Source organism: Phocoena phocoena, chromosome 8, assembly GCF_963924675.1.
Source record: "Phocoena phocoena chromosome 8, mPhoPho1.1, whole genome shotgun sequence".
In the NCBI taxonomy this organism is placed as follows: domain Eukaryota; kingdom Metazoa; phylum Chordata; class Mammalia; order Artiodactyla; family Phocoenidae; genus Phocoena; species Phocoena phocoena.
In genome coordinates this window covers 56,677,283-56,699,722 of record NC_089226.1, presented here as the reverse complement: position 1 = coordinate 56,699,722, position 22,440 = coordinate 56,677,283, and the positions used below count along the sequence as shown (strand labels likewise).

Below are 22,440 nucleotides of genomic sequence, written 5' to 3'. Positions count from 1 at the left end.
TGAAAGGCAGTAAAAGACAGACAACTTGGTGGTGGGGCAGGCAAAGGTGGTTTCTAAGTAAACCTCAGATTTTCTTTTCAGAATGATTAATTTTCCATATATTTGTAACGATTTATTTCAGTAATATCTTAATTGGATTGTAAGAAAGTCAAACTGTCATATTTTAATCTCCCCCTCTCCCCCATACTTGCCATGGAAAGTATAGATGTGTAGAAATAAGCCACCGGACAGAATTTTATTTTGGTTTGTCATCATTTTTTCTCTACTTATTACCCCAAAGCATTGGAAGTAGCATTTACAAAAAATGTACAATTAGATGTTTTATCACAGAAGTAAAAGGAGATCGTAAGGCATGTAAAGGATGTGGGAAGGGCATTGATGTGTGTATGTACACGCGTGCCTTTGTCAGTTCATTTATTCATCATTTATGGAGCAGACAGAAGGAACCAGGCATTGTGTAAGATGTTAGAAACAGAATGACAGATGTGATGGTTATATGACAGAAAATACATGGAGAGTACCATAGGAACACAGAAGATGAGCATCTGAAAATCAGAACACCATGTAAAGGAGGTGACATTTGAGCTTAGTCTAGGAGAATATGTAGTAGATAGCTATGGAGGGAAGGTGAGACTTTCCAGGTAGAGGGAACAGCTATACAGAGGCATGGAAGTAGAGTAGAGAATTTCAGGTAATTCCAGTAAAGCCTCAGCTAACCTTTGAGTAAAGGTCCCCAGGAGAGGCTAGAAAGGTAAATAACAACCTAATCATAAAGGAAGTTATGTCATAAAGTTTGGAGATCTATTGAAATAAGCAAATTTCTCAAAGACAAAAAGTAGATACAACTGTGTTGATGACTATAATATAGGAGATTAGACGTATGTTTTAGAAAATTCTCTTTGAAGAGTTAAGCGTAGAGAATTGTCATGACAGAAGTTATTATAGTAATCTAAGCAGTACATAATTAAAATCTAAACAGTTTGGAAATGTAAAGGGAGGAGGGAGTGTGTGGGTTCAAGAGATATTTAATGATGGACTCTACTGTTAATGGTTTAGTGGATTGGAGGAGAGAAGGAGAGAGAAAGATTTAGATAATTTCCAATTTCTGGTTTGGACAACTGGCCAGATAATTAACCATTCATCAGAACAAATATTGGAGGAGAAGCAGATGTTGGGGGAAAGGGAGAAAGGGGAAGAATCAAGACTTCCAATTTTGGATAATTACCTAATGGGTAAGATAGTAAACAAGAAACCAACAAATAAAGTAAATGTCAGATTGTGAGAAGGACTGGAAACAAGCTGTGGTGATAGAAGTTAACTATGGGAGACCATTTTTACAAAGATTGCTCAGAAAAGGATGGCTTGAGGAGCTCAGTCTTGCAAGATAAGAATTGCTGGGGTAACAACAACGGGAACAGCACGTGAAAAGGCTTGGACATAGGAAGTGCCTGTATTGTAGGATAGAAAGGCCGCCACTGTAGCTGGAACATAATTTGTTAGGAAGAGAGTAGCAGCATGACATGAGGTTGGAGAAGAAGGAATTCAAAGTGTAAGCGAAGATATTTGCCTTATCCATTGAACAGGAGGAGAAGGCTAAGAAAATGGCATGGAGGCTGCCGAGTTTCATATTTGGTGGTAGGTAGGATTATGAAGAAATCCTCCTATTATTTCAAGGTTTACGAGGTAAGGTAATTAATATATTGGATTTAGAGGAGGTTTAAGGATTGGGGGGAATGTATGGAGTAGTCATCTCCAAGAATGAGAAAGCAGACTAAGGAGGAAATTGTGATAGGATTATTGGATGTGGTGCCTATTTGTGCTTTGTGTTTGTCATTTTTAAGGTAAAATCAATCAGGCTGGTTGTGTACTTTTCTCTCTCTACTTGGAGCTTCATGGGAGCAGGTTGAGAAAATGCAAATATTCAGTAAAAGTGAAATTATCCCCATTTTACAGATGAGGAAAATGAAGTTCAGAGAAGTTAACACTTGTTTAGAGTCGTGAAAGTAAAATTTAACCCAGATCTTTCTGATTCCTAAGTCCATGGGCTTTCCAGTATAGTACACTTCCTCCCATAGGATCTGCCTATTGTTTTTAAGCATTAAATTAACTCTGACCTTCTTAGCTGTCAAGCCAATTGTGTAGAGTTATGAAAGGTATCAGTGCTTCCCTTTGCCTGTTACAAGGAAGTATATCAGTTCTTTAGGGAGAAAAAAATCTTCTCTTGGCACCAAATTCCAAGAGGAATTTAGCATGCAGTTTCTTATGTGCTAGATATTAGATATCATAATGAAATACAGTCAATTGCAAATTTTTGCAAAAGTTACAGCAAGAAATATCTATTAACCCTTGAGAACGGGAGCATCATAAATCATAGTACAGAAAAGGCATTTCTGTGGGGAGAAAAACTAAAATAGTCGAAGTATATTGCTTTTTGGTCATCTGCCTTGATGTAGAAAGCTCAGAAGAATGACAATTTACTGGTTTTAACTGTAATTTTGACAGGAGCTGGCCACTGGCCAGTCTGAGACCAGACTCTCGGTGAGAGGGAACCTAAAGAGTCTGTGTTTTGTTTAGTTGATTGAAACAAGATTCATATTCTTCAGCTATTCAATTTATAGGAGACAGCATTGACATTTGGTTATTAAAATTAAAGTGTCTGACTTGAGTTCTTGCTGAACAGAGGGGCCATGGTGTATCATGGATAGGGCCAAGGGTTTCAGAAAGCAGTTTCGAAGTATGGTAAACCAAGCCATGTATTTGCTTTCTCTCCCTCTCAATGACTCATTGATATGATGATAAAGATACATGCATAAAAAGTAAGTCCTTGGTGATGGTGAAAATAAAAGAGGGTGCCATTGGAATAGCAAAGATTTTTGACATAGCTCTCAAAGACACAAAGTAGATAGAATTGTATTGATGAATAAACTAGAGCAGAGGAAAACTGCAACCTGGAATACGGTGGAAGAGGCTGCAGTGGGAGTTTCTGGTAGAGCTCTCAGATACCTCAACTTGCAATTCCCAGGTATGGAAATCAGGAATGATGGAGCAATAATTAGGGTAACTGGGCCTACTGGCCCATTTTCTTTCCTTTGTAAATTTGGGGTAACTTCCTATAACATTTGCTCCAACTGCTTTCTAAACATAATGGATTCCTGACCTGGTTAGGTTCCGTGGTATGAGATTTTGGCATAGAAATGTAGAGCAAAGCCTGACTGTGGAATTTTACAACCAACCCAGAGGGAAGACATGAAAGGCAGCTCTACTTAAGAGTGAAATACCCTAAAGTAACATAATCCCAAAGTAAACCTCTCCTTATGTGATAGTGATTTAAAGTAAACGTACTGCCTTCTCCCAGCATATATACCTTGAAGGAACGCTAATTGTCAGCAAGAACTGCCCACTTACGCTGAGCTGCCATTCAGGGGTGAAGCCTTTTATGTAAATAAATCTTTATAACTTCAAAGGAAACCTGCATTATTACCTATACTAACCAATCTAATCACTTATTCATGGATTTAAAGGGAAAACCAAGGGTCATCAGATATTTGAGGAAAACACTATGAATTAGACCAGGTTGAACAAACAATAGCTGACCTAAAAGAAACAGAAAATACAAAGCACAGAGAAGAGCTTTAAAAAAACTTAAATTAATATCCTCAGATTTGACTTCCAGCCTCTGGGATGTAGAAAGGTGGAAGGAGCATCACTTCCACACTAACAACAAGAGAAAGCTGGATAATGTACAGAATTATAACTTTTCTTGAATCTATCCAAGTACTAAGATTTCAAGGCAACCAATCCCTAGGGGAGGGAAAGTATCACTGAGAAAGCCCTACCCAGGGACACAGAGTATGGCCTGGTTTAACCAGGACAACAGAGGAACTTCCCTCCCTTCCTCCCCAGCCAGGCTAGAAAGCATAGAATAACAAGTCACTGTAGGCGGAGAGGCAAGAGCATGGTGAGACACCCTTACTTAGGTGCTGGTTCACAGGGAATACCTAAATCTGGGAATAGTATAGTGTCATTGAGAAAACGCCTCTGTCAGACCATCTTCACCATTACCACCAATGCCACCACCACCCCCAAAAGGGAAAAATTAGAGGCAATTTGAAGAATGTGCTGCACTGAAGGTAATCATGGCAGCAACGGAACCCAGATCCAGCTCGGTTTGATTGTATTGACTCATTCCTCCACATTAACAGAAGAATAAGCATGCCTTTTTCTTTCTCTGTTGCCCTGCAAATGATGTTCAGTATTAAATCAAAATTTTTGAGACCAAAAAAAAAAGCAAAACCAAAACAAAAAACCATCACTACCATTACCAACAACAGAAGGTTGACAGGAGAAGAAATTAACAGAAAAAGACTTCAGAGATGACTTAGATGTTGGGACTGTCAGAGAGAGTATTTAAAATAACTATGGTTAATATGCTTCAGAATTTTGTGGAAAGGTGGATAACATGCAAGAACAGATGGTAAATTTCAGCTGAGAGGTGGTGGAAACTGTAAGAAACGGTCTAATGGATAGACTGTAAACCAAAAACACAGTAATGAGCTGAAGAATGCCTTTGACAGACTCATTGGTAGATTCAACACAACTGAGGAAAGAATCATTGAACTTGAAGATAGGTCAACAGAAATTACCCAAACTGAAGTGCAAAGAGACCCTTTCACATAAAACTAAGTTATTTCATTATCAGCTGTCTTATACTTTAAGAAATAATAAAGGAAATTCTTCAGCAGGAGAAACAAGATACCATACAGAAACTTAGCTCTACACACAAAAATTGAGAGCTCCAGAAATGGTTGAAAGGAAGATATTATAAAGAAATTTTTTTCTTTTTTTAATTGCTCTAAAGACTATTGATTTTCTAATGCAAAAATAATGTTTTAGAGTTTATAACATGCATAAAGTAAAATTTATGAAGTATTTTACGAGTGGGGAAGGGAAGAGTTGGGAGTGTACTGTTGTTGGGATTTTATACTTTACATGAGGTGGTATAATTTTATTTGAAGGTAAACTGTTATTAATTTAAGTTATATATTGTAAACTCTGGGGCAACCACTAAAAATTTTAGAGGGAGGTAAGAACGAGCTGATAGTGAAGAAAGAGGAAGTCATAAAAAAAATCCAAAAGCATAGAGAAAGCGGGATAAAGAAACAAAGAATAAATGGAACATTGAGAAAACAGCTAACAAACTAATAGTTTTGTTGCGGTACGCGGGCCTCTCACTGTTGTGGCCTCTCCCACTGCGGAGCACAGGCTCCGGATGCGCAGGCTCAGCGGCCATGGCTCATGGGCCCAGCCGCTCTGCGGCATGTGGGATTCTCCCAGACCAGGGCATGATCCTGTGTCCCCTGCATCGGCAGGCGGACTCTCAACCACTGCGCCACCAGGAAAGCCCAAAATGGTAGTTCTTAATCTAAATGTATCAATGATTATATTAAGTGTAAATGTTCTAAATACCTCAGTTAAAAAAGAGATTGTTCAGATTTTATAAAGATTAAAAAAAAAAAGACCTAACTAAAGCCTATCTACAAGAAACACACTTCTAATTTAAAGATATAGATAGATTAAAGGTAAAAGAATGGAAAAAATGCACTATGCAAATACCAACCAAAAGAAGGCCAAAGTGGCTCTAGTAATATCAGGCAAGGTAGACTTCAGAACAATGAATATTACCTGCAATAAAGAGGGATATTACATTATGGTGAAGAGGCAAATTCATGAAAAGACGTAACAATTCTAAATATGTATGAATATAACAACTAAGCTTATATATATGTGTGTGTGTGTATGTGTGTGTATATATATATATATATATATATATATCAAAAACTGATGGAACTGAAAGGAGAAATGGCTAAATGTACAATTATAGTTGGTAACCATAACACTAATTTCTCAGTAATTTATAGAACGAGTAGAGAGAAAATCAATAAGGAGAGAAGACATTAACAACATTATCAACTAACTTGACCTAATGAACAGTAGAACACCAGCAGAATATACATATGGAATATTTAGTTAGGCCATATTTGGTGTCATAAAACAAATAAATGCAAAATAATGCAAAGTATTGTCTCTCACCAAAACAGAAATAGCTAGAAATCACTGACTGAAAGATACCTGGAAAACTCAATATTTTGAAATTGTACAACAAATACACACACACACATACATACCATGGGTCAAAGAAAAAATAACAAGGAAAATTGGAAAATATTTTGATGTGAATGAAAATGAAAATATATCAACATTTTAAGGGATGCATGCTTAGAGGAAATTTATATCATTTGATGCTTATACTAGAAAAGAAGAAAGGCCTTCATTCAATAACCTAAGCTTATACCTTAACTAGAAAAGAAGAACAAATTAAATCCAAATCAGGCAGAAGGAAGGATATAATCGAGGGCAGAAATCAGTCAAATTGAAAACAAAAAGAGAGTAGAGAATGTCAATGAAACTAAAAGGTGTCCTTTGAAAAGATCAATAAAATTGATAATCCCCTAGCCAGACTGACTGAGTAAAAAGAGAGAAAGCATGAATTACCAGTATCAGGAATGAGAGAGGGGATATCACTACAGATCCTGCAGCAATTAAAGTAAATAAGGTAATATTTTGAATAACATGATCGTAGTATATCAGAAGGGCGCTGGAACAAGGCTGAAGGCTGGTCAAATCTGGGACCACTTGAGCACCAAAATAATTAAATCCAGTAATGATTATAAATCTTTGAAAAATAAAAGAGAATTCATGATTCCATACTGATAATAGATAGCTAATGGAGAAGGAAGGGCTGTTGCTTAGAGAAGAATGCTGAATGCTGACTGATAAGTATGGAGGAAGTACTGGAGTTGGAATATTATTTTGCAACCATAGTAGTAAAAATTGATTCAAGCAGAAGATACCAATCAATGCTAAATCTGGGGAGAAAGTTAGATGAGAAGCAGGATATATCCATGGTCTTAAAGATGGATATCATTGCTTCTATATGTAATATCCTTAGGAGGACACAACACCAATCATGTAGTATTCAGGCTGGTAATATATAACTTGAACAACATGTAAAGAGCTTGAGCACATCATTACCTCAATGTTATTACTTCCTATGAAGTGACTTTTGGAACTTAGGTTGAGTTTTCTGAGGTATCTTGAAATACTTAGTTCTTCTCTACCTGAGCCTAATTAAACCAGACTCACTCAGTTTTGTTCCAGAGACCACCCGGTGACCAATGAGACGTATTACCTTTTAACAGAAAAATGAACCTGATATGTTTTGGAGAGATGTTGCCAGTCTGTGTTCTAAAGCCTTAGTTCTGTTAAAGCCTGTGGGAAAACCATAGCCTTTCAGGAGACCTTTTTCTGGGTTTGGATCTACTCTTTTACTTTTTATTTGGAAATCATTTTGGACTTATAGAAAAATTGCAAGAACAAGAGTACAGAGAACACTTACATTCTTCACCCAGATTTACCTATTATTAACTTTTTACCCCATCTGTTAGCTGGCTGTGTATTTTTAAATTTTGTTTTCCTTCTTTGTTTTGCAAGAGTTTTTGTTTTTGTTTTCTTTTTGGTCGTGTGATATGTTCTAAAGACATTCAAAGCTAAAGAGGGTGCATACATTTGCATTTTGAAACCCAGATCTGTCTTGGCCCATTTGTGATTTCACTAGAATTGAGGCAGCCTTTTATCTGGGATGAAGAATAACATTGCAAATTTGTATAGTGGTGGAAGAATTCATGTGCTTTCTGGTAAAAGTGCATTGGGTGAGGGGTAGAGGTTGTCAACCCAAATGTCTTCTGAAATCATTGAGGGATTATCTCAATGCTATCTCTTATCAATATGGAAATCTGGTGAGGAATTATATTGGGGCTAAAGAAGATAAGTGGTATTCCTTGATTAAGTTCTGTTTGGGGAGCAGAGTTAACAACTTACTGGTCATTTAAATACAGTTGAGAGAGAAGAGCAGGGTGCTTAGACATATGTTGATAAAATTACTTAGGTTGGTGAATTTAGTTCTAAGGTCCAAACTGTATTTTGATCAATTAAACTACTTCTTGTTCCTCCCTAGATGTGCAGAAGAGTTTAGGGCACCTTTTCCTGTTAGATCACAGTTCATGAAACTAAGCTTCTTTTTTTTTTTTGGCCTTTTTTTTGGCTGCATTGGGTCTTCATTGCTGCATGCCGGCTTTCTCTAGTTGCAGTGAGCGGGCTTATTGCGGTGGTTTCTCTTGTTGCAGAGCACAGGCTATAGGCGCGCGGGCTTCAGTAGTTGTGGCTTGTGGGCTCTAGAGCACAGGCTCAGTAGTTGTGGCACACGGGCTTAATTGCTGCGCAGCATGTGGGGTCTTCCCAGACCAGGGATCGAACCCATATCCCCTGCACTGGCAGGCGGATTCTTAACCACCGCGCCACCAGTGAAGTCCCTAAGCTTCTTTTTAAGATCTAGAACTTAGTATGTCAGGATCTAAGACTGTTTTTCTGTGTTTCAGGACCTTTGGAATTTCCTGAGACAGGCTCATTTTCTTAGAGTAGGAAGATGTAAAAGGATTTTATGATCACATGAATGAAAATGGAAATTCCAAAGTTGATATAAATACAAAAGATCAGGCTTATACACAAATATTAATCATTGCAATGCTAAAGCAGTCCTGTAGTGGAATTGAGGTATTGGGGTATCAGTTAAAATGTGGAATATTCTTTTAATTCACATCTATGGAGTTAAATTTTACAAGCCATTAAACATTGTAACTCAGACTATCTGTCAACATGTAAAAATGCTTGAGACATAATTTGGAAAAATCGGAATACACATTTCCTGCACACTGTGATTGTAACTAAAACTACTTATGTATATGAATAAGATGAAACTTCATAAAAAACTTTAGATTGATGAACTATATTGTAGTAGTCAATATGCGGGTAATTTTTCCTGCTCTACTTTTTATACTTTCAGTAATGTTATATAGCATTTGCAGTTAAAAACAAATTAACCACCTTTTTAGAAAAAATTAAGCTTTACTTTTTAGAGCAGTTTTAAGTTCATAGCAAAATGGAACAGAAGGTACAGATTCCCCATATACTCCCAAGCATCCACCTGTGCAAAGCTTCCCCCACCAAAGTGGAACATTTGTTACAATTGATGAACCTTTAGTGAATCATCCTTAGCACCCAGAGTCCATAGCCAGTTTTTTAAAAACTGAAGTTGTCTGAATTTTAAAAATTGCATCTGAGTTTCTTGGTCAGTGACCCAGAAATCTGTAGGCAGAGAATCCTAAACTCTTACTCTTTGACTCCTGCTAGAAGCTGTATAAAAATGGAAGCAACAACAACAACAAAAAAAGGAAGCAATAGGAAGTTTATTCTCATTAATCCCCCCAGAAGTCCTCCAACCCCAACCCATTTTACCTTTTAACTCTTTTTATTTCCCTCTCACAGTCAGGGGACTGGGCTCTGCCTGTTCGGTTGTGACTGGGCAGTCCTGTCTGCAGTGTTCCATCTGGAATTGTCTCCTTTCGTCTCTCTCTAGGAAGTGCATTTTCGGCTGAGCACCTCAAGCTTCAACTCCAGAAGGAATCCCTAAATGAGTTGAGGAAGGAGTGTACTGCGAAAAGGTAAATGGAACACTGAGAATGGTTGTTATGAGTGTCGAGTTTACTTTGAGGAGAGGATTTGGAAAAGGAGTATTTTTTAAAGCTGCCGGTATTAGTACCAGTTAATATGTTCAACGCCACTTTCACTTGTTCAATACCTACTGTGCTAGAGTCGCTTATGAGACCTCCTAGTATGTAGTCAGAATCGGAAGCAAGGACACTGTTCTAGATTTCAGGGCCACAGCACTGTGACTTAATGTTTGAATCTCCTCCTCTTCCTGTCTTCTACATTTAGCGCAGCTTACAGTTTTTCTTCAGTAACTCCTTCAGACTTCTGTTAGCTCTCTTGGCTGACCTCAACAGCTCCCAGGTTCTCTCTCTAACATCAGTCTCTCCAGTTTTCAGTTCATCCTCCATGTTGCTAGCAGACTTCTCCTAAAATACTATTTTTTTTGTTTTGTTTTGCGGTGCACGGGCCTCTCACTGTTGTGGCCTCTCCTGTTGCGGAGCACAGGCTCCGGACGCACAGGCTCGGTGGCCATGGCTTACGGGCCTAGCCGCTCCGCGGTATGTGGGATCTTCCCGGACCGGGGCACGAACCCGTGTCCCCTGCATCGGCAGGCAGACTCTCAACCACTGCGCCACCAGGGAAGCCCTCCTAAAATACTATTTTACGATCATTTTTTCTCTTCTTAAGAACCAATCGTGATTGTTTTGCCTCACTATCAAATAACCTTCAATAAAATGGCCCCATACAGCTGTAGCTAATTTCAGTTGCTCTGTGACATTCATTTAACAAATGCTAATAGTTTTTCCCGTTATTTTTCCCAGCACATGCTTAACTTGTTACCACCTCTGATCTTTTCCTCATCTTCACTCACTTTTCCTAGAAAGTCATCCCATCCTGCATTTTTCCTTAAGAAACCTTAGCAATTGAGAAACCTGAAAAGAACCTTGGAGATCATCTAATCCTCTCAGTTTGCAGATAGGAAAGCAGAGCCCTGGAGGTTACTCTGTCCATTTCACTAGGAAAGCAGGACTAAATCCCTTTAAGTCTTCAGTGCTCTTTGCATTGTACTACTTTAGATTCCACTTTGACCTACTGTTTCTCCTATAAATTACCTCCTTTTTAATTGTTGACACAGCTGAGCAGGCAATATGCTCTACGGGTATTTTAGCTGTTGGTCATGTTTCTTAAATAGTGCAAGAGAAGAGGTACATCATCTCATGCCACAGCTTTTTGCTTTGTCCTTTTTTTATTCTGTTATTTTTGTAATATGGCAGCAGGTTATTTTTTGAGGTAGTTATAATATCTGTAGTTGTAAATGAAAATAGAATACTTTTTTGAGGAAATACCATATGGATATTTCCTAAAAACAAATTGGCCTCAGGTTAAATGAGACCGTGGTCAGCTTACTGAGCCTCTCTAAATCTTGTTTTCTTGTTTGTAAAATGGGTATAGTAATATCAACTGAGTAAATTGTTGTAGTAATTAAAGCCATTTGTGAAGCTCCTGGCATGTAGTAGTAGGTGCCCAGCCAGTGATTTTGTACGTTTCACATCTCTTAGCATGGTGTTGGACACATAAAATAGGCCTCAGTATAGTTAGCTTGATTGATAGTATTTAGTGATAGGTCATGACTCATGTTAGCTATTATTCTTGCTTCTACTTCTGTGGCCCAGTACAGACCATTAATCTTTCTCTGCATCAGTTAGGTGGAAATAACTGTTAGACAGCATGCAAACATGTTTTTTTTTAAAAATGTGTTTTTTTTTCCTCATTAGAGAGCTCTTTCTGAAGACTAATGCCCAGTTGACAATTCGTTGCAGGCAATTACTATCTGAGCTTTCCTACATTTACCCTATTGATTTGGTAAGTTTCAAATTTTCTGGGGAAAAAAAATTTTTTTTAAGATGATTTCTGTTTGAAATTTTCTCTCAAAGCAAAAACTCATTGCTCTAGTCTTAATCATATGCTCTGTCATGATTCATTCAGAAGCTAATATTTATTTAAAAAGTAGATTTGGAATTAGTTGGCATTAGGTTCCACCATTTGATTTATTTTGTATCAGTTTGGTGGTGGGGTGCACTCATCTTCATCTGAAAGAATGCCAAGTTATTTCTGGTTTCTTTAAGACCTTTTCACTCAACCAAATTATCAACTTTCACCATATCTGACACATAGATGCAGATACACGTGCATTGCTTTAAAAATATAACGGCTAATTAATTTATATTTATTAGTATTACCTAAGATATTCCTGAGGTAACTGTCAGGATATTAAGTTTCTGAATCTGGTTTCTTAGAGTAAATGCAAATGTAACTGGTTAGAATATTTTTTAGAGAACTAAATCTGCTAAATTTGGTGGTTTTGTTTTCTTTTTAATGAAAAGAGACTTAAAAGACTAATTTTCTGAGAGGAAACCTAATAGGATTTTAGGTTGCTCACAGAATCTTGTTAATTCTACTTTAAAATTTTCATTTATAGCTATAAATTGGTCAAACGATAGTTTTATGATTAAAATTTGACACGGTTTTTTGCTTAGATATGATGTTTTAAATGTTTATAGTATAGAGAATTTGAAGTGTATATCAGTGTACAGAATAGTATAATAAATCATCATGTACTCATCATTCAGCTTCAACAATTTGGTTAATAATTTGAGTCTATGACAGTATCGTCTTTGAATTAATACTGATGTAAATTTTTTAGATTTAGAACTTCTTTGCTTTATACATAAACAAAATTAATTTCATTCTTTGGTTGTATTTACAGAATGAGCATAAGGATTACTTTGTATGTGGTGTCAAGTTGCCTAATTCTGAGGACTTCCAAGGTATCTTATTTCTTATACTTCTAAAGATTTGGTATAATATACGGGTATGTTGCAGGGAAAAAGAGAGAGATCTTGAAATGTTGGTTGCCTGGCACTTTATCCAGAGGGTTTCTGGACCTTCTGTCCCTTCCCAATTGTAAGTATATAGAGTCAGATTCCCTGATGGAAGACTTAAGAGGATATTTGGTCTAATCATGAAAAAACAAAAAAATTGTTGAACTTTCTATTTGAAAGTTAAAAGAAAATACTTTTTGAATGAGCTTTAAGAAAATCAGACAGTAGGATTCTCAAAATACTAATAATATCCCTGTCCTTTTGGTTTGATTTTTCATGAAAAATTTGTGTTGGGAGCAAAGCAATAAACATTAATTTGTTCTATTTAGAAAACCATATTTCTGCTGATGTAAAATGTATTTGAAAATTTAATTTTGTGACATTCCCACCCCTGTAGGTTAAACTTGTTGTACTGTCATTTCTGTCCTCTTTTAACTAAAATAAATTTACATTAAAGATGTTATAGATATGATTCATAGTAATTGCTATATTTAAAAATATTTTTCCTAATCCCTTTACCAGTATGCCAGAGAAAAGAACTTATTTTATTTGGCATATTGGTTAGAAAGATTACTTTTATTGTTAGTAAAGTGGGTTCTTTTCTCCTAATATAAACAATGCTTTGAGGACTGTTAAGTAGTTGTGTAGATTATTCCCAAAGCTAGCACATTAATCTATTTGGGAATAAGTTATTCAGGAAGAAAGCATTACTAGTTCTGATTGGGACTTTCTTCCATTTCCCTATAAAGAAAATGTTGTTATTTGTGGTCCTTTAACATTTAAGACTTTTAATATATTACCTCCTTTGTCCTTTACAACAAGACTTACAAGTAGTTGGGACATAAGAAGAGTGATACAAATGAACCTAGCTATGAAACAGATACAAAATCAGGGACACAGAGAATAGACTGGTGGTTGCCAAGGGGGAGAGGAGTGGGATTTTGGGATTAGCAGATGCAAACTGGTATATATAGAATGGACAAACAACAGGTTCCTACTATATAGCACAGGGAACTATATTCAGTATCCTGTGATAAACCATAATGGAAAAGAATATGAAAAAGAATGTAAATATATGTATAACTGAGTCACTTTGCTATATAGCAGTAATTAATACAACATTGTAATTCAACTATACTTCAATAAAAAATAAATTAAAAAAAAAAAGGAAGAGTGATTAAAACAGGAATGGGAAGACCTATATTTGAGTCCTGGTTCCCCTTCTAGAAACCATCTATTTTGGAACAAGTCATCTAAGCTTTGAGTTGATTTTCTAATTGATAGTATGAGCACATTAGTTCATGTACTACCTGTTTTACATGATTGTTAAGATTTTATTTAAGGGCAAGACATTTTGCCTTATAAGGAAGGTGGTATAATCTCATTTTACAATGTGTAAATGAGCTATTTAGTGACTTGTATGAGACCACAAAAGCTAAGCAATGATCTTGCTGGGATTTGTCTGGTTTCCATTTTACAGTGTTCCCTCTAATCTCTGTAAGTCATACAGATGTGCTTTGGTGTTAATTTTAGGTGTTACTTGTATGTTATGGTGTCTTGAAGCTCATGACACATCTTTTCCCCCATTCTTTCATTCCTTCATTTATTTAATAAACCTATTAAGTACCTTGAGCCCTGTGTCAGGTTGCAGGGATACAGAATATTCATTTATTGAAAAAATATCAGTTGAGCACCTGAATGCCAGACACTGTGCTGTGTTTTGAGGATATAATGATGGAAAAAGCAAATATATTCTCTTCTTTCATGGAGCATACAACCTATTGAGGGAGACAGGCAATAAACAAGAAAATAAGTATTTAAAAAGTGTTTAATAAAGGAATACACTATCTTAGAGAATAGGGGAACCTACTGTAGATAAAACAGTCAGAGAAGACCTGTCTGAGGAGAAACATTTAACCCAAAATCTGAAGGCTGAAAGGAACCGACTACACTACAGCTGGGGGAGGAGCATTCTTAGAAGAGGGAGCGGTCATGATGGAGGATATGGAGGAATGGGCTTGATATATCTGAAAAAATTCAGGGTGAGGGGCATGGGAGAAGATACCTGTATTTTGGGCAGATCATGTAATCTCTCAGAGCTTAATTTCTTCACCTGTAAAATGAGGTAATATTTACATCTTAAGTTCATTGTGATGATTGACTGAGATTGCATTTGAAAGGGCTTTTCATATAGAAGGCACTCAATAAATGTAATTGGAATTAGTTGCAAGAGAGAGGAAGGAAGGAAGGACAGAAAAGACCAGAGCAGCCCTGTGTAGCTGGAGCATAGTGAGAAAAGGGAAGAGTTCTATCAGAAGAGGTAAGAGAGTCAGCCAGGGCCTTGAGGCCTCTGGAAGGAGTTTCTATTTTATTCTCAGTGGAGTGGGAAACCCCTGAAGGGCTTCAAGAAGGGGGATGATATGAGTTGATTTATGTTTTTTAAAAGTCACTCTGACTGCTAAATACAGAATGATCTGAGAGGCGGCAACAAGAGAAGCAGGGCTATCAGTATTGGAGTATCACCTTAATTCATTCTGGGATGTTTCTTGACTCTATTTTTGTTTTCTGGAGGTGATTTATTTCCTAGTTTTTCCTAGCTTTTGTTTGCTATCTATACTTAGTATGCCCAACAAGCTGAATACATTCCTTCTTCCCTTAAAAAAGTTAGTTTAGCTTTCAAGTGCAGTTTTTACTGCTAAAAAAATGAAATGGGAGATAAAATGAAATAAATATTTAATTCTACTCTAAGGCCCTGTTTACTTCCCATGACTCCTAGGAATCAGAAATTTTAAGCAGCACATATGGTAGTATTGGACTTTAAAATCTTACGTTGGCATTCTGTAAGGCACTTCCATGTACTAAATTTACTGAGTGCCTTGTGTGTGTCATTTACGGTGTCAGGTGCTGGGAGTATACAAAACTGACCAAGGCATTGATCCTACCTCCATGAAACTTCAGTCCACTTGAGGTTAACGAGGCACTTAGAAGTTTATACCAGGTACATGGGACTCAGTGGGAATAATCAGGTCTGTCAGGAGGGAATCAGGAAAATCTTTATAGAGAAGATGATACCTGAGGTATTTTAAAAGATGAAATAGTATTCCCCTTTTGAAAGAAGGATGGGACATTTTAGGTTCGGTGAGTAGAAATATGGTAACATGGAACATCATACATGATGCTGTCTTGTTTATTTAATTCTCACCAGTGTGAGAATTAATTCCTTCTGTGAGGGAAAGAGTTATACTCAACTTTTTTTTTTTTTAAAGACAAGAAAATTGCAGCTCAGAGAGATTAGTTAATTTTTCCGAAGACTCATACTAGCCAGTGGCAGAGCTAAAATCATCCCTGGTCGGCCTGATTTTAAGGTCCATGTTATTCCTGTCATGATGCAGTTTTCTTCCTTGTTTTGAATAATAACCTCTTCCAGACTTCTGACAACCTTTAGTGTTCTGTAGCAGCTGCATTCTTAGTAAGACTGTAGTGACAGAACTCTAAACCGGTTATTCTGTTATATTCATGAGACTTTGCTGGGATAGACTTTACATTGTATGGCTTGACACTGTTTGGGAAACTCCTCCATAGTGACCCAACACTTACTGTGCTCTTCTCCTCTTCTAACTGGGTAAGTTTCAGTTAGAGTATTCCAGAGAGACTGGGACACAACGGGAGAAAGTTGTCCAGTGAAGGGTATTCATTTGAGTTCCATTGACTGAGACATTTCTCATCCAAAAAAAAAAAAGAAAACTGTGTGTGTTTTTAAGTAATCCATAACATGAGAGCCTTTCGTGGTAATGAGACCCAGATTTCCTTCTGTGTCTGTATCCCTTCATACAGGCATGGTTTCTTGGAAAGGAGAGTCCATATGTCAAACAGTGTCTCATTGAGAACATGGAATGATTCCATAGATGCTGTGGCAATGATTAGAGTCTTAAATATTTTGTCCTGTCTGGATCAGTGGGTGCATGGTTCCTTACCAAATCAGCTGCCTCAGTGATTGGGAAGGCAGGATGGTAAGAGCTTTTAGATCACTTATTGTACTTGGATGCATTTGAATATTAATAGTTTGTCCAACATATAAGTCACAGGGACATTTGAATGAATTTATAATGTTGTCATGGCCATTGTGGGTTTGTGGAATCTATTATCATAACAGTTACATAAAAGATTTAATTATAAAAATTACTGCAGCCCCGAGTAGATACCTACATTTAAAAAAAAAACCAGGGCTTCCCTGGTGACGCAGTGGTTGAGAGTCCGCCTGCCGATGCAGGGGACACGGGTTCGTGCCCCGGTCCGGGAAGGTCCCACATGCCACGAAGCGGCTGGGCCCGTGAGCCGTGGCCACTGAGCCTGCGCGTCTGAAGCCTGTGCTCCACAGTGGGAGAGGCCACAACAGTGAGAGGGGCCGAAAAACCAGAAATATTTATTATGAGGAAACTGCAGAATTTTGTTTTGTTTGTAAGCCCCTTAAAACATTGTTTTAATAAGGGCTTTTTCACTTACCTGAGTCTACGGTTTATTCCTGTTCCTCCCTGAACCCTCCCACTCCCCCTCTAACTTATTTTCACCAACAAACCTATCATCTGTGACCTTTCTAACCCCCAGAGCAGCATAAGGCATACAAGCCTCTGCTCTGCATTAGGTGTTAGGGGCGTCATTAATGCTTACTGGAAAAGCACACCCCAGAGAGCCAGGTTTTGGCTTTGGCAGGTAAAAAGTCTTTTAGATCTTGGAATGCTGGAAACCTTAAACCTTTTGGTTTTTTTAGCTAAAGTGATTGGCAACAGAATGTGACATCTGAGGCTTCGTGGCCAGCAATAGCCATAATTAACCACATGAGCTCACATTTTCCCATTGGAGGTACAGTGGTCTTGGGGTGATGAAAGTGACTTCCCTACCAGAGGGTGGTTTTCCTTTTGAGGGTATTGGAATACCCTTGGGCCCTGTAATGCCTTACCCATGGTCCTTTTAAAATGCTTTTTAATATAAAGCTTCAATATTGGAAATCCAACACCACAGTGTTTAACTGCGAGGCTGTGACGGAGCACTATGGCCTGGAATGGGAAACAACCTAGGGTTTTTAATGGGTGGAGTGGGGAGTCTTGTGGTGGAAACAATGGTGAGTTTGAATAACTAGAATCAAAACTGATTTCCAGTATTACCCAGTTTTCCGTTTTTGCTATTTCTTTTTGATGTACATATATAAGATTCTCTTAGAGATGCCCTTTTATGTTTAAATTTAATCGAAATTGTTTTTGTTTGTTGTTGTTGTTTTTTTTTTTTTTTTTGGCGGTACGCAGGCCTCTCACTGTTGTGGCCTCTCCCGTTGCGGAGTACAGGCTCCGGACGCGCAGGCTCAGAGGCCATGGCTCACAGGCCCAGCCACTCCGTGGCATGTGGGATCTTCCCGGACCGGGGCACGAACCCGCGTCCCCTGCATCAGCAGGTGGACTCTCAACCACTGTGCCACCAGGGAAGCCCTGTTTTGTTTTTAATTAATTAATTTTATTTATTTATTTTTGGCTGCTTTGGGTCTTTGTTGCTGCACGCAGGCTTTCTCTAGTTGCGGCGAGTGGGAGCTGCTCTTCGTTGCAGTGCGCAGGCTTCTCATTGAGGTAGCTTTTCTTCTTTAAGCTGCACGGGCTCTAGGTGCACAGGCTTCAGTAGTTGTGGCGCACGGGCTTAGTTGCTCCACAGCACGTGACATCTTCCCGGACCAGGGCTCAAACCCGTGTCCCCTGCATTGACAGGCAGATTCTTAACCACTGCGCCATCAGGGAAACCCATAAAATTGTTTTGATTATTGAAAGGAGATGGTGTTAGAAGACCAGTTTCCGTTCTTTTAATATATATGTGGATGTAGTCCTCGAAATAGGCAAACTTAATTCTTTAGTATTACCCTTTTAGTAATACGGAAAACTGGAGATGCTTGAGTGTTTAGCTTTGGATAGATTTTTTAAACTATAGTTTGCACTTGACCTATTTTGGGCAGGCTAACTGAGAGGCATTCTGATTTTTGGAAGTTTTCAAATCCTTTTCTGTAAGGTCACATACGAAAGGAAAAGCTTACTTACTGTAAGTTCTTACTGTAAGAGCTTACTTACTGTAAGTTCTCTTTTTCTTCCTCTCCCCTCAAAAGAAGGTTCTGAAAGACCAAGTCCTTTTACTGATAGAAATATTTTAAATTTGATAAGCCCTATTCTTTAGAGAAAGCAGGAGGCAGGATTCAGCAACATCTCATGGAACTCACCATGCCAGCTGTGCTTCCAGGGATAAATATTTGGGGGGCTGGGGTGTAGGTAGAATTCTCTCTCCCACTCCATCACTCATAGTTTTTACTTATATGGCTTTGACCAAGTCACTTATGCCACGTGAATCTTATTTTTCTCATTTCTAAGTTGATAGCATCAGATGCAGTGATTTCTAAGGTTTCTCCTGGCTCTAATATTATATATGATGATTAAATTATAATGTAATGCATTTACAATGTAATGTAATTTCAGTCTCTAAGGTAGTCTGATATACATATTTCAACAGTAGGAAAGTATTATAGTACTGTGAGTCTGGGCCAAGAGCACATGGTCTCTAAAAATAGGATTCTCGTCAGTTAGGGCATGCCCAGTAGTCAGTTGAAAGGAATGCTGTTTGATTTTTTTTTTCATCAGTTTGATTTGAGCGAACATGTTACCAAGGAGTTTTTATGTGTTCTTTGCCCTTACTAGAAAAGTGTGAAGAAACTAAGATAATACATGTGTGTTATATGCTTGGTGTGTTCTAGGCTCCAAAGTTAAAAATTGTTACATTCCACAGTAAAGTTCTGCGACAGTATGGTAGAGTGCTGAAAGACAGAGGCATCCGTGTCAGGTCAACCCACATACTAGCTATCTTAGTTTGGACAGGTTCCTTAACTTCTTTGAACCTTATTTCTTCATCTATAAATTGAATGAAATAGCATATAAAACGTGCCCAGTTTATTAATTGTTGATGAATGAATGACTATCAGAAATAAAGCATCATGGTCAATTCCTGGCAGAAAAAAAAAGTGTTCAATAAAAGTTACCTATTTTTACAGTATGATCAAGGAATCTGCTTTGGTAGTCAAGGGTGGAGAATGCACTGAGTAGTATACGGCTGTAGTAGGGGTCCTACAGTAAGAAGGTAGTGCTTAGATAACCAAGTTTAAATATAAAAAAGAAGAATGTGGAAAATATTACTAATAATTGAAGTTAAAGGTACTCTTAAAAATCAGGAAATACTCAAGCCAAGGTCATCTCAATCATTTCAGCCTTTCTCTAGCCAGATGTATTCCAGATATGTGTTAAATGTGTATGTGTGTGTGTGTGTGTGTGTGTGTGTGAGAGAGACAGAGAGACAGAGAGAGACAGAGAACTTTTTAAAGTATTTTAAGAATATTGTATACCAAGCAGTTACTTTTTCCTTACCCCTGGGGCAAGCTTAAAACTTTTTATTGTATTACCTTCAGTTCTGGGTACCTGAATGATTATTTGTCACTTGGTAGGCAGTAGCAGAAATCTAGATGTTGAGTTAAAAATCTGTGACTTCTTAAAAGATACATACTTATGTTTGACTGTAGGAGACATGTATTTTTTCCAACAGTTGCTTCCACACAAAAATTGCATAAATAGAATATATATGAACAATGTGGTTTTTGACCTTTTACTATTTAAAACACTTTTTTCTCCTTATCCTATCTCAAACTTCACAGACTTAAACAATGCTCTCTTTATGCATATTGAGACCATACCCCATAAGGATGCACTGTGCTGTTTCACTTCACCTTGGAATTAATAACGTTGTACAATAGTACAACAGTACAACTGTTTTGCTTATAAAGTTGTTAACGAGTGTAATGTTAATATAGATGTAATGTTTAAACCTCTGAAACTAATTTTTGCATTGTATAATAGACTCAGGTATTATTTTTGCCCTTAAAAATGCTGGGAAAGAGAGTAATGGAGATTTGAATGCAGTAAGAACTCTTAAGATTATATATCAAATTTTAATCTCATCACATTAATTATTGGGAAATAGTTTTAAATGTAGTAGATGAAATTTCAAATCTTATTAATGTGTTTAGATTTCTATAAAATTCATATAATTTAGATAGGTGAATAATATTTTATCAATTATTTCTTATAAAATCTCTCTGGAAATTGATTTATTATGATCTCATAGGTACATTTATAAGGTAAATAGTTATTTTCTATTTCTCTGTTTTTGAATTTACAGCAAAAGATGATGGAAGCATTGCTGTTGCCCTTGGTTACACTGCACATTTAGTATCAATGATTTCCTTTTTCCTACAAGTGCCCCTCAGATATCCTATAATTCATAAGGGATCAAGATCAACAATCAAAGATAATATTAATGACAAGTTGACTGAAAAGGAGAGAGAGTAAGTATCCTTTTAAAATATTCTTTTCACATTAAGGCAGTATGAAGCATCGACTGTATTAAAAATATAAAATGTGACCTAGATTGTGGTGATTTTTGTATATCCTTTGTAAAGTGCTCCATTTCTTTAAAATAGAGTGTAGTCAAAATTGCTGTTGATAGCAAAATTGACTCATTCAAATTTAATTTGCTTTTGTGAGGTAAGTATAATATACTCTGCACATATTCATGTAATATCTGTTGCCGCTAGTCACCAAATAAAATGCGTTAAGATTTGTCAGAGAGACAACCAGGAAAAAGATAAAAGACTTAACAGCAGATTGTACATACCTAAAAAATGGGTTTGTGAACTGGAAGATAGCCCAGGAGAAAATACCTGACCAGGCACAAGTACAAAAGAGATGGATTTATCGAAAAGTGCTAGACATAGGTAGGACACAATAAAAAGTCTAATATACATATAATTGGAGTCACGGAGAGGGAGAAGAGAGCACACAGGGTAATTGTAACATTTTAAGAGATAATGACAGAGTTCAAATTTGACAAAAGACATCAAGCTATAAGTTCAAGAAGCATTAAATACAACACAAAATAAGTTGCAAACATACTTAGGGGAATTATAGTAAAACAGCTGAAAACCAAAGAGATAAAGTGAAAATATTAAAAGTACCTAGAGAGAAAAGAGATTTGCCTCAAAAGAGCAATAATAAGGCTGAAAGCTAATTTCTTAAGAGAAAGATTGGGAACCGGAGGTGATGCAGTGACATTTTTTTTTTTTGCAGTACGCTGGCCTCTCACTGTTGTGGCCTCTTCCGTTGTGGAGCGCAGGCTCAGCGGCCATGGCTCACGGGCCCAGCCGCTCCGTGGCATGTGGGGTCTTCCCAGACAGGGGCATGAACCCGTGTCCCCTGCATTGGCAGGTGGACTCTCAACCACTGCACCACCAGGGAAGCCCTGCAGTGACATTTTTAAAGCATGTAAAATGATACTGCCAACTTAGAATTCTGTATTCAGTGAATTATCCTTCAAAAGTAAAGGCAGGGGACTTCCCCGGTGGCACAGTGGTTAAGAATCTGCCGCCAGTGCAGGGGATATGGGTTTGATCCCTGGTCCGGGAAGATCCCACATGCCATGGAGCAACTAAGTCCGTTCACCACAACTACTGAACCCCATGTGCCTACGGCCCATGCTCCACAACAAGAGAAGCCACCACAATGAGAAGCCCGCGTACCACAATGAAGAGTAGCCCCCACTCGCCGCAACTAGAGAAACCCCACGCAGAGCGACGAAGACCCAATGCAGCCAAAAATAAATTAATTTAAAAAAAAAAAGTAAAGGCAAAATAAAGACGTTTCAGACTGTCAGTACTGAGAAAACGCATCTGAGCAGACCTATACCAAGGGAAATACTAAAGGCAGAATAAAAATAATCTAGCATAGAAACATGGAAATGCCTCTCCTCCAGAAATTCTGATTCAGTTGATAAGCCCAGACATGAGATATATTTTTCTAAAGCCCCTTAAGTGACTGCAATGTGC

At 37.5% G+C, this 22,440-nt stretch overlaps 1 protein-coding gene across 1 annotated transcript in view; it reads left to right on the top strand.

Annotated features, from left to right (window-relative positions):
- The window catches only part of UVRAG (UV radiation resistance associated), a 324,547-nt gene that overhangs the window by 170,032 nt on the left and 132,075 nt on the right, over window positions 1-22,440 (top strand). Inside the window, exons 9-12 of the mRNA XM_065881900.1 lie at window positions 9,533-9,617; window positions 11,382-11,469; window positions 12,374-12,434; window positions 20,739-20,904. Coding sequence (XP_065737972.1) covers window positions 9,533-9,617; window positions 11,382-11,469; window positions 12,374-12,434; window positions 20,739-20,904 — 400 coding nt within the window. The remainder of the gene's footprint in view (window positions 1-9,532; window positions 9,618-11,381; window positions 11,470-12,373; window positions 12,435-20,738; window positions 20,905-22,440) is intronic.